Source organism: Vicia villosa, unplaced genomic scaffold, assembly GCF_029867415.1.
Source record: "Vicia villosa cultivar HV-30 ecotype Madison, WI unplaced genomic scaffold, Vvil1.0 ctg.003520F_1_1, whole genome shotgun sequence".
Lineage (NCBI taxonomy): Eukaryota > Viridiplantae > Streptophyta > Magnoliopsida > Fabales > Fabaceae > Vicia > Vicia villosa.
This window is the reverse complement of record NW_026706226.1, coordinates 88,119-100,635: the sequence shown is the minus strand read 5'-3', so window position 1 is coordinate 100,635 and position 12,517 is coordinate 88,119. Positions and strand designations below refer to the sequence as shown.

The 12,517-nt window shown below is 32.0% G+C and overlaps 1 protein-coding gene and 1 long non-coding RNA gene across 2 annotated transcripts; one reads left to right on the top strand and one right to left on the bottom strand.

Annotated features, from left to right (window-relative positions):
• Positions 1–1,893: 1,893 nt before the first annotated feature.
• Positions 1,894–3,962, bottom strand: LOC131641106 (uncharacterized). The gene is made up of 3 exons (XR_009295435.1): positions 3,857–3,962; positions 2,597–2,689; positions 1,894–2,170 (listed from the first exon to the last, which is right to left on the bottom strand). It is a non-coding gene; the product is annotated as an uncharacterized LOC131641106 (long non-coding RNA).
• A 7,530-nt stretch (positions 3,963–11,492) lies between these two features.
• Positions 11,493–11,837, top strand: LOC131641110 (uncharacterized). Its single transcript, XM_058911436.1, has one exon. It carries the CDS (start codon positions 11,493–11,495, stop codon positions 11,835–11,837), a length of 345 nt encoding a protein of 114 aa, XP_058767419.1.
• The last annotated feature ends 680 nt before the right edge of the window (positions 11,838–12,517 follow it).

Genomic DNA, 12,517 nt, shown 5'->3' with positions numbered 1-12,517 from the left:
TACTTGATTTCTTCTACTTTAAATTTTTATTGAGTAGTAGTAATTATTAATGCATATCTTTTATTTATTTTTTACTTTTTATATTATCATAATTATAGTGTATTAGTTATAATTTTAAGTATTTAATTGAAATATACTAACATTTTAAAGAAATTTTAGACCGTCAATGAATCATAGTCGCTAGAGTTTTATAAATGTTTGAGCTTTTTTTTAATCACAAATAAAAGATTACTTGTGAATGGTTGTGATACATTTAGTGTAAATCATTTTACATTGACAATACATAACAATTAATCTCTAATTTTAATGATTATTAAAATAAAGCCTAAAATTTATGAAACATTTTTTATTTTCTGAATTAAAATTAAAAGAAAGAAGAGTTTTATCAGTTTTATTATTTTTTTTGTTTCTTATCTTTTATATTATCATAATTGTAGTGTATTAGTTATAATTTTATTTAATTGATTTTCTTAATTATAATTTTAATAATTATTAAAATGAAATTTATTAAATATTTTTTATTTTTGAAATTAAAATAAAAAAGAATGAACAGTTTTATGAGTTTTATTATCATATTATTATTGGAATTGGAGTAGGAATAAGAAAAGTATTATTATCATTATTATTATTCATAACTCTTAAATTATAAAATATTATAATTTTATCAATTTTATTAATATTTTTAATTAGATTCAAATGTACTGAATATTGCTAATTTGTTGTATTTCAAACGAAGTTTATCCTTTAACCCCTTATATATCTCCAGTTTGTTACCAATCACTTTGTATATATACCAGGGCTTTGTGTATTCTGAAGTAACGTGAAATACATCATTCTTTTTCATAAAAGTAAAATTTAACCACATGGGAAGTTGTTTCTCTGCACAGGTGAAGGCACTAGATGATGATAAGAGAAAAAAGAAGGTGAAGACTCTAAATGATGATAAGAGAAAAAAGAAGAGTGACTTTGCGTCAGAAACAAAAGAGATTAAGAGTACCAAATCCTCTGAAGATAGGAAATTCACGAGAATTATTATAACTTCTTCTAAGAAAATAACTGTTACTGTTAATCCTGGAAATCATGGTGGCGGAAGACACGGTGGTGGAGGACACGAAGATGGCGGCGGATGTGGAGGTGGTGGATGGGTGGTGAAGGTGGTAGTTAACTAGTTGGATAGGGAGGAGGGCATAGGTAGTAATGATTTAAAAAAAAAATTAAATAAAAAAACAATTTTATTTTAGGGTTTTGTTTGTTATATGATTCAACAAATTCAATCATTGGATAGTAATGTTTATTTTATTTTTATTCAATAAAAAAATGTTAATGTTTTAACGTTTAATTGTTTTTTGGTGAATTTAAGGTTTTTTTCTTTTTTTTTTGGCTTTATACCACCGGTTTAGTCCGGTTCGGGGGCGAGTTCTGGCATCAAGTGGTTTTACACTACAACATTTATCGTCTCTTGCAACGCTGAAAAAATGTTGCTAGAGTTATGAAAATCGTTGCCTAAAAGTATAGGCAACAATTTTCAGGTGTCTTCTATGCGAGCGTTGCCTATTACCTAAGGGGACGTTTGTTTTTCTCTTTGGGCACACTATTCAGAAACGTCGCCTAAAATATTGGAATAGGGGACGTTTTTTCTGGGACCTTGAGGCAACGCTTCTTAATTGTCTCCAATAGCACCAACAATCATAAAACGTTGCCTTAGAGTAAAATAGATTTTTGAGAACTATCTACAATAGCCACCATTCAACTGTGCCCAATAATTGATAAATTATTTTCTACATGAAAATAAAGACAATAGCAGGGATCAATTCATGTTGAGTACTTTATTGTACATCAACAACAAGAGTTGAACTTATACACAAGATTCTTTAAATTAAGTAATGCAATACATAAATTAAAATTTAATAATAAATAATTGAGTTTATACACAAGATTCTTCAAATTAATATAATGTTCGAGTTTGTCAAGCACAAAAATTATGAACTCATAACTATAGACAAGAGTGTAAGTCGGTTTGTAACTTGAAGTGCAATAAATCCAATTGCTCTAATAATGAGTATACATCAACCGGTTGGTGTGGTCACCCCACCCATCATCATGCTCCTTCCTCTTTTAGATACTGCTAGTCATGTGGATCTTTGCATACTCCTCAACTAGGACCTGCACACTAGAAACAAAAAGTTGACTTGATGCAAGAGGTTCAACATTAAGATCTAAACCTTTTCTCTCTCATTTCCTCATTAGAATCAAATAAAATATCTAGTGTTGACACATTGCTCATTAGAATCAAACATCACAATTAGAGATACAAAAACATAGTTTTGGATAACAAATCTAAGGGGTTGTTTGGTTTTAGATATTTTTTTCTATTTTCATTCCTTATTTTTACTTTAAATTACAAAAAAGCCACCTTGTTTTTATTCGTTTTCAATAAACAATCAAAGCAATAAAAAATCTGTTTGAATTCTAAATTACTAAACCATTAGAAGGGGCAACATAGAGATTTTGGGGAGGGGTATAAAACTGATAGACCAAACAACAAAAGATAACTAGAAGCATTTAGCAACATATATATATTTTTATAAGCATATACCTTTTGCAAATATTTGTGATAGACACCAATTATGCATCCTCCACTTGTGCAAATCAAACAAGTTTATGAAATGATACACTTAAACTTGAGAACCTACATGGTGGTCATAATCAAAGTTAAAAATTAGTGGTGTTAATTTCCCAACATAAAAGTTAACATTAATGAGGAATCAAAACTTTTATGTGGTGTTACTTTTATAATGCTTATACATAAGATTACTCATAAACAGGAATGTTACACACTCCTCTCCTAAATTAAGCTTTACCCTCTTGTAAAACTCACCTAATAAAAATCTTAATGATATAGTCACTCTTCTAACACCACAAATGGGAAATAAGTCCTGGTACTGCAATTTCAGAATGAAATTAAAGTTTGTAATTTCAATGTACAATTCTTTTTTCCAATTGAATATTCATTAGTAATATATATATATATATATATATATATATATATATATATATATATATATATATATATATATATATATATATATATATTAATCCTTTTGTTTCAAAAACCATCCTTCACAATTTACTCTCAGCAGCAAGTCTTTATTTCTTTAAAAATGAACTATTATTATTCATGACCATATTCTGTAACTACATTCAATCTTGGACAAGAAAATTAAATAAGTCAAAACTAACTTAGTTCTGTCACTTTCAACAACTAAACCCTTCACACTTCCTATAGGAATTCTAAAATGCATCAAAGAAGAAAAACTCAGATACAGAGGAGCAACGAAATAGAGCTTAATCCTAGATACATAGGAGCAACTATTCACTCTTCCAGCCTACAAATCAATAGAAAAATATTAACTAAAATGATATAATTCGTATAATTAAAAAATGAAAGGGTTTCTTTGTTTACCAGAATTGGGATGAGAGATAACAAAAAGAAAGAAGAGTGCAGATCTCAATCCCAATCTCGTCGATTTTGAAACAAAAATAAGAACATTTCGATCTCAGTTATCAGAGAAATCAATTTCGATTTTGGTAGTGAAAGAAAGTCCAAATCTGATTTGGGATTTGAGGAAGGAAATCATTTTCAGTGGTGAAAATCGAAATCGATTGGGTTTTGAGGATGGAAATTAATTCTGCTTTTGAGGTGAAAATAAAAATTGATTTGGATTTTGAAGGTAAAAATCTTTTTTTTAGGTTTTAAGATGAAGACATACATGGATTGTGTTTTGGTTCTAAAGCGAAACAAAAATGAAATGCGAAAGTAAAAGTGAAATTGAAATGGCAAAAGTAAACACAAAACCTGGAAAATTGATTTGGAAGGGGAAGTCAATTTGGGCATGGAGGGTATAGCGCTCGCGAGAACTTCAAGAGGTTCGTGTCCAGTGAAAATGGAAGGGTAACGATTGTCGATTAACACTTAATAATGAAAGAATTGCTTTTTATTTAAGTACAGTAATTTTGTTATATAATAATAATAATAATAATAATAATAATAATAATAATTATTATTATTATTATTTTATAATTATTATTATTATTATTATTATTATTATTATTATTATTATTATTATTATTATTATTATTATTATTATTATTATTACTTTTGTTGTTACTATTACACTTTTAAATTAATATATGATAATAACAATTATATGAATAACTATGCAACACCTAAATTATTTATTTATTAATAGATTATTGTTATTGTTATTATTATATAGTATTAATTAAGTAAAACTATTTTTTTTATTAAAATTATTCGTAAATAAATTTGTGTATACTTAAAAGGAAGATTATTCCCAAAATTTTCATTAATCTTAAATTTTTATACGATACTTAGAGGTTGTTGTATGTTGTTAAAAATAATAGAACAATTAAAAATTGTTCCCAAATGTATTTAAGGGATCGCTTATTAAACGTTGAAAAATCAATAATATAAGTACACTTCAAAATCGTTGCCATAGAGAGTTTAAGGAACACGTATAATTTGTTGAAAGAAACGTTGCCGTAAATGTGTTTTAGGCAACAATTTTGACATGTTGGCTAAAAAAGTGTTGCCAGAGACAATAAATGTTGTAGTGTTATCCCTCTCCCGATCGCAGTTGCGAAGGATCGAACCGTGATTCTCCCTACCAAGTTCAGCGCCAATCACCACTGAATCAACTAACGATTGGTAATTTATTAGATAGATATAAATTCCTTTTTTAATGTGAATATATATGTGTCAAACTAGTTAAACCCTCCATAGCCAGAACAAAGAGAAAGGGAGATACAGAATCTTTCTCTCTAACTCCCCTTTTCATCACAAAATCCTTAGTGACACCACCATTCACCAACATCGATATTGAATTGTTAAAAACACACGCCTCTGTCTAATTAATCCACTTAACTCCAAACTCTAACTTAATGTGAGACGTAACGCGACTATTAAAATGAGCTATTGTTTTTTCATCTACTATAATTAAATATTTGAGTTTTAGAAGAAGTTTTAAGATTTTTTACGATTAAATTTTTTGGTATCTACTATGAAACTAATGTTAATTTTGGTAGTTAAATATTTACAATATATTTATCAAGTATGAATTATTTCTCAATATACAAATTGAATACGAAATTCTTTCTATACGGTGAGTCATATTGTCCACTCTCACATATTTGATTAAACAAAAATATTTGTATTTTTTTAAGCTTTTATATAAGAGTAACACAAGGACTATTTTTACGTTCGACCACACCATTTTGTTGTGGTGTTCTAGGAGCTGAAAAGTTATGATCAATACCATGTTTGTCACAGTATTTTTCAAAATGATAATTTTCAAATTCTCCACCGTGATCACTATGGATTGCAACTATTTTGGTGTTCATTTTGTTTTGACACAACCTTGCAAATTGAGTAAATGCGGGAAACGTTTGATCCTTACTAGGTAGGAAGATTGTCCAACAAAATCTAGAGTAATCATCAACAATGACAAAACCATAGATGTTTTCACCTATGCTTTTAGTCCTTGAAGGGCCAAAGAGATCCATGTGAAGAAGTTCAAGGGGTCGTGATGTTGAAACCACATTTTTTGATTTAAATAAAACTTTTGTTTGTTTCCCCCTTTGACATGCATCACATAGATGATCCTTTGGAAATTTTATTTTTGGAAAACCGATTACTAAATCCTTTGTGACAACCTTATTTAGTAAGTCAAAGTTTATGTGAGCAAGGCGTCTATGCCAAAGCCATGAGTCTTTGCCTAAGGCAATAACACACTTGGCATTTGACTTAGATACTTCGTCCAAATTCAGCATTTAAATGTTATTGTCTCTTGTGCCATTAAACACAGTATCTCTTTTCTTAATATGTTCGATTGTGCAACCAGAATTTGTGAATGTGACTTTAAAATCTTTATCGTACAATTGACTAATACTTAAGAGATTATGTTTAAGACCTTCTACTAGTAATACATCAGATATGATTGTGGTAGATGGGTTACCTACACTTCCTTTACCAAGTATAGCTCCCCGATTGTTGTCTCCGTAGATGACATACCCCTTTTTCTTAGCATGAAACTCAACAAAAAGTGATATGTCTCCCGTCATGTGTCTTGAACATCCGCTATCAAGGAACCACAACTTTCGGCAATGTCAAGACACTTTTCCTGCAAAATTAATTTAGACTGGAAGGTCCCCAATTTTCATTGGGTCCTTGGTAGTGAGTACATAAATTGTTGCACTTTGGTAACCATTGAAATAATCCTTTAGGAACTAGAATTCTCTGAAATTTGCATTTTTCAATGGTGTGCCCCTTTTTGCAACAATAATAGCAAGTAATATGATGAGAATGTGTTGGTTTGGTAGTTGATACTTTTGGTACAAACGTGTATTTGCTATATAAAGGAGTATACGATCTTTTGAACTTAGTAGGATCAACGAAAAAAGTCACTTTTGGTTGTAGAGCCTTATCTAATATGGTCTTGAGATCTCTTACCTCTTTTTGCCAAATGTGACATGTCTCACAACCAAACCATGATGGAGGATCTTCCTCAACTTTATTCTTTTGAATATCTAACATAGATTGTTTTAAGGCTTCCATGTTCTTTTCGGTCTTCTCAACTTTTGATTCAAGATATGAAAAAAATTTCTTATTTGAGGCCAAAAGTTTGAAAGCCTCAATCGCGTCTTTATGTAGTTCTTCAAAAGCTGATTTTAATTGAGCATGAGATACCTTATCTACAAGTTCAGGTTTTAGATGACTTACACGTTTCTTTTTCTTGTGTTGATGAGCCATAAGACATAAGTTTGCATATTATTCTTCATCGCTTGATGAGTCTTCACTTGAGGACTCATTTTCCCATTCTATGTAAGCTCTTCTAGGTTTGTTGTGAGTTTTACGTTGATTCTTGTCTTTATCCTTCTTGAGATATGGACAATCCGGTTTGTAATGACCAACTTTGCCACAATTGAAGCAAGGACCTTTAGATTTTCCTTTATTGTTATCATCTTGTCTGGATTTGTTGAATTGCTTCCTATAGTTGATCAAACTTTTGTCGGAATGTTTTGCTCCATTTTTCCTTATGTACTTGTTGTATCTTCGGACAAACAGCCCCATTTCCTCATCATCCAAGTCTTCCTCATCACTTGTGTCACTATCCCCTTGCTCTTGATTTGAGGCCTTTGAGCTTGAAGCCTTTAGAGCTATTGACTTCTTCTCTACCTCTTTCTCCATGTTCTTCTCTTTCTTTACCTTTTTCTCATGCATATCAAGGCATTTAAGGTGTTGCTCATGTTCTTCAAGTTTACCAAAGAGTGTGGTGATGTCTAAGGTATTTAGATCATTTGCTTCTTTTATAGCTGTAACTTTGGGTTGCCATTCCCTTTTCAAACATCTTAAAACTTTGTTAGTAGCAGTTACATTGGAAACAGGTCTATCAAGAGAATTTAAATGATTTATAAGATGTGAGAATCTCTTTTGCATATTTTCAATGGATTCACCACTTTCCATATGAAAGATTTCAAACTCTTGAGTTAAAGTGTTGATTCTAGCTAGTTTGACATCATTTGTGCCTTCATGTGCAACTTGTAATGTGTCCCACATAGCCTTTGCAGAATTACAATAAGAAACACGATAATATTCATCTACTCCTAGAGCTGAGATCATAATATTTCTTGCTTTCCAATTGTATCCATATTTCTTTTCATCTTCAGCATTCCAAATAGCTTCGGGTTTAGGAATGACAGCGCCAGCCGCATTGGTCATAGTAATTTGAAAAGGACCGTTGGCGATGGCTGTCCAAATATTCCTATCAATAGAATTGATATGAACACACATACAATCCTTCCAATAGCCATAGTTTTCACCATTGAAAATTGGAACTCTATTGTGAGCCCGTTTAGGTCCGGAAACCATTTGTCAGATAAGTGTTTTTGAAGCAAGAAATAAACCAGAGCTCTTGATGCCACTTGTTAGACGCTTGGCTTACGTATCTAGAGGGGGGTGAATAGATACTTCAGAGTTTATTGCGGTTTTCTTAAAAGTTTTAGGAGAAAGCGTTTAGGAATCGACTTGCGTCTACTCCGAACCGCTACGAGAAGGATCATATATGCTTTAAACACACAAACCAATTATAATGTGAAGATGGAAGTACTTTCAGTGAATCAACAAACTATTTGATAAGAGAAATCGTTTAAATGTTTAACTTGAATAAGCTTGTTTCCAATGAATTTGATTGATGAAAGTAAGCAATAGGAAATGATTTATACTATGCAGTATGAATAATTTCCAAAGTAAGCAATATATCAAACACGTGGTGTATAATAACCAAATTGAGTTATAGATCAATGTGTGGTGACTTGTGATGTGTTTGCAGATTTTATCACACGAGTTTAACACTTTGATTTGTTAATTAATTTACAATTATAACCAGAAATAAGCACAACGTAAACGAAAAGATAAATGCGATAGAGAACACGATATTTGTTCACGCAGTTTGTCTACCGTCTTCGCTACGACTACATCTGCCCCTAATCCCAAACGGGAATTGGAATGTCTTTCATTATTGATTGAAAAACGTTTATACAAGAAGATAACAAAGCAATAACGATAAAACCGATTGTGTTGATTCTTTTTATCTTCTTCCCCTTGATCTTAAGCAAGATCAAGTGTCTTCCAAGAGCTTGTCGTTGATTCCTTTTCTGCAGTGTTGTGAATTGATCGAACCCTTGTTCTTCAACTTCTACACTCAGCTGAATTGTTGATGAAGCCTCTTGACAAAAACCCCCAAAATTCACCAATCTTGGAGGACAAAATCCGCAGATTTTATTCACCAGTAACCCCACAAATCTTCACCCACTAGGAACCTTCAATCCCTTTCCATGGACATTATCAATCTTGATCATAAACCCTCATCACAAGAATTATTATGTGTAATTGTGTTGGAGTTGTGAAGAAGAGAGAAGATGAGAAGACTTTGTGTATCTTTCATTTGTTGGTGTTAACCTTAAATAATTAGCATGAAATACTATATATAGGTGCTAGCAAGATAGGCTGAAGACAGAGCAAGTTTTCAAACATTTTTGGCGCGATAGGTCGACCTACTTGATGTCTGGGTCGACCTAAATGGAGCAGATTCAAAAGTCAGTTATTTGCTCTTCAAATACGTTGATCTGTGGAAGTTCTGGGTCGACCTAATTGATTTTCATTTCATCAGGTCGACCTAAGTGAGTTGCTGAGTCGACCTAAATGAGGAAGACTTGGAAGACAATTTGATTCTTCAGTTTACATCGACCTGGGTTAAAGGTAGGTCGACCTAAATGGACCAGAATTCTCCATAGAGTTTGTGCAATGGTCTAGGTCGACCTAGGCTTATGTTGAGTCGGCCTGATGTGTTCAAACTTGCCAAAACCTGTTTCTTCTTATGTCATTAACTCATTGATTTAAGTTTGTTCCACTTAGATGTTTGCCATGAATCAAAAATCATTGTTGAGTGTGTACTTGCACTTACAATTTTGTACTATGAAACATATTTAAAATGCAGCACTTTCCGGCTACTGTTGCCGATTTGGTAGATGAAGTTAGAGACATGGCTCACGTCAAAGAAATAATAGCAAATCAAAGAGTAAATCAAAATTTCTAACATACAGTCCGGGCAAGAAACTTTCATGAAGGAGACCTGGTGCTAAAGAAGATCACGGACATGAAGAAGAAAAGGAAGTTTGCGCCAAACTGGGAGGGTCTATACATGATTAGGGAAATATTGAATAATGAGATTTACAAATTAGAAAACTTGGATGGGGTGGAGATGCCTAGAGCATGAAATGTAGTCATCCTGAAGTTTTATTTCAGCTAAAAATTCTAGTGATCGTAAATAATTAAAATTGCGGGTTGCACTCTTTTCCATTGCAAGAGCAAGGTTTTTAATGAGGCACCCTAAATTCATATGTATGTGTATTTTTATTTGATTACAGGAGGTGGAATGCGCCACAGTAAAGCAAGTAAAAAACGTGACACTCCTCGGTCCATCGAGTTTAGTAACATATCGATTTTGTGGAATTACTTCCAGCCGACTGCACTCCTCGATTTCCTGAATTGAGTTTGCACTCCGCGGTTATCGGAGTTGAATTTGCTCTCTTCGGTTACCCGAGTTGAGCTTATACTTTTCTATACGCCGAGTTAAGTAATATATCGGTTTCGCGGAATTACTTCTAGCCGACCGCACTCCTCGATTTTTTATAATCCAATTGATTAACCACGTCTTTGAAGTTACTCAAGTGTTTGATAACACATCTCCCATCTTTCTTCTTAAGATTAGTCAACTTTCTCATAGTGAAGATTTTGTCTCATACCGACTTTCTTTAATATATACTTTTCAATATTCGTCTACATGGGATCTGAGCATTCGTATTTATAGCCACAAGATATCGTTAAGACTTCAATCTTCATTTGTAACATTGTTCGACTTTGTGTCTCCATTTTCTACAGGATCATACATTTCTTGTAGATAAGTATACAACTCTATTTTGACATTATAGTGATACCCAATATTTGATTGATTTAATTTACACTATAATCTCAAGTACTACATGAACTCTAATACCATTTATTGGAATCAATGAACAAAATGCGACTATAATTAAAAGTCCAACCCCAAAATAAATTCGAATATTACAGCACACAACAAAAATAAAGTAAACTGAGTACTCTTAAATTTAGTTGGATACTAATATTCTCAACCAATCAAATTCTATGATTGAATTGTACGTCACATGACAAACTACAAAATCAATATATTAAAAAAAATCATGCAATATTCTCATTACTCTCATCCACACACAAAATATTACAACATTATGCTATTTTACATTATTAAGAATTATTTAAAATGATGCACATACTGATTTATTTTTCTTCTGATACTCAACTTCATTTATTTTTTCCCTCGAATCTTTCACTTTTTCTCACAAACTTTATGTCATAAATTTTAATTTTACTTTTGCGTCCAGTTTCCCTTCCTATGAAATACACCAAAAGTCATGCACCCAAAATGTAAAATCAATAAGAATAGCAAACTTTAAAATTTATATGCACTATAAGCCATAAAATAGCTTTTCCATAAGAAGAAAACCGCGTCCATTCATTTAATGCATTGAAAACAATTGCTTCTTGCAATTTGCAATTTGTGTTTTGGCTATCTATCATACATATTTAGTATTTACTCTAGACCTATCTTAATATTTTTGTAATTAAATTTTTATTACATTTTTGTCTTTATTATATCTATTTTATATAATGCAAAGCAAGAGTAAAATGTGTGGTCCTTCAAATCAGATATAGAATTTTTGAACAGAATTTCAATGAAACCGAAAAATAGAAATTCAAATAGAAAATATTTTATACATACACTAGAGCTTTGTGTATCAAAACCAATTCTCCTTACAAAATATTTTCTGAGAAAATGGGAATTTGTTTCTCATCACAGGATAAGAGAAAGAAGAAGAGTGCTGCTTTTATATCAAAAACAAAGAAGATTAAGAGTGAGGGCGCTGAATCCTCTAAACCTAGGGGAGTCACAAGAAGCTCTTATGGAAGTTCTAGTTCTCTGAAAAGCAGTAATATGTTGATCATGACATCTGCTATGTCTGCTGCTTCTGGTGGAAATCAAAGTGGTGGATGTGGAGGTGGTGGTGGGGGAGGAGGAGGATGTGGAGGTGGAGGTGGTGGTGGGGGAGGAGGATGTGGAGGTGGAGGTGGTGGTGGGGGAGGATGTGGAGGTGGTGGCGGTGGTGGCGGTGGATGTTGAGGTGGTGGAGGTGGAGGAGGGTGTGGTAGTTAACAGGTTGGTGGTTATAGCCTTAGGTGATAACTCTTATAGTTTAGAGTTTAATTTGTTAGCTATCTTATATAATGTAATGTTAATTATTCAGTATTTAATTATGTTTAGGTTTATATATATGATAATCCTCTACATGAATTAATATAGATTATTACCCCTCCATGTGCTTATTATGTTCATTTCTTTTCATCGTGGCCTCAAGAGTTTTAAGTTTATAAATCTATGTAATGTTATTTTCAATAAACCTCAGAATATCTCATCGATCACTTGGGTTTCTAGCTTTAGTGACCAATGAATCTTCATATATTATCCAGTTTGTTGACCAACACCTCCCTTTGTTACTTTTAATGAAGGGCTACATGATATATGGATATGAAATGACTCAATTGACATAAGTTTATACTTGTAAATCTTGCTATGAATGGTTATGGATCGCAATAGAACTTGAAACACTACAAATGATTGGAAATGGATTTGAATAATAAAGGCGTGGACAATGATTCAACACTTTATTTGGATTTGTCTCCATGAGAAACACCTTGTCAACAGTGTTAGAAGAAAGTGTAATCTCGCGATTAGTGCTCTTTGTTGTAGTTGCTCTACAACTAATGAAATGAGCTTCATTGCTTAAGAATTTTTAAATTTGT

Bases quoted from the DNA above. Each gene is read 5' to 3' on its own strand.
- LOC131641110 (XM_058911436.1), top strand. From the start codon at position 11,493: ATGGGAATTTGTTTCTCATCACAGGATAAGAGAAAGAAGAAGAGTGCT.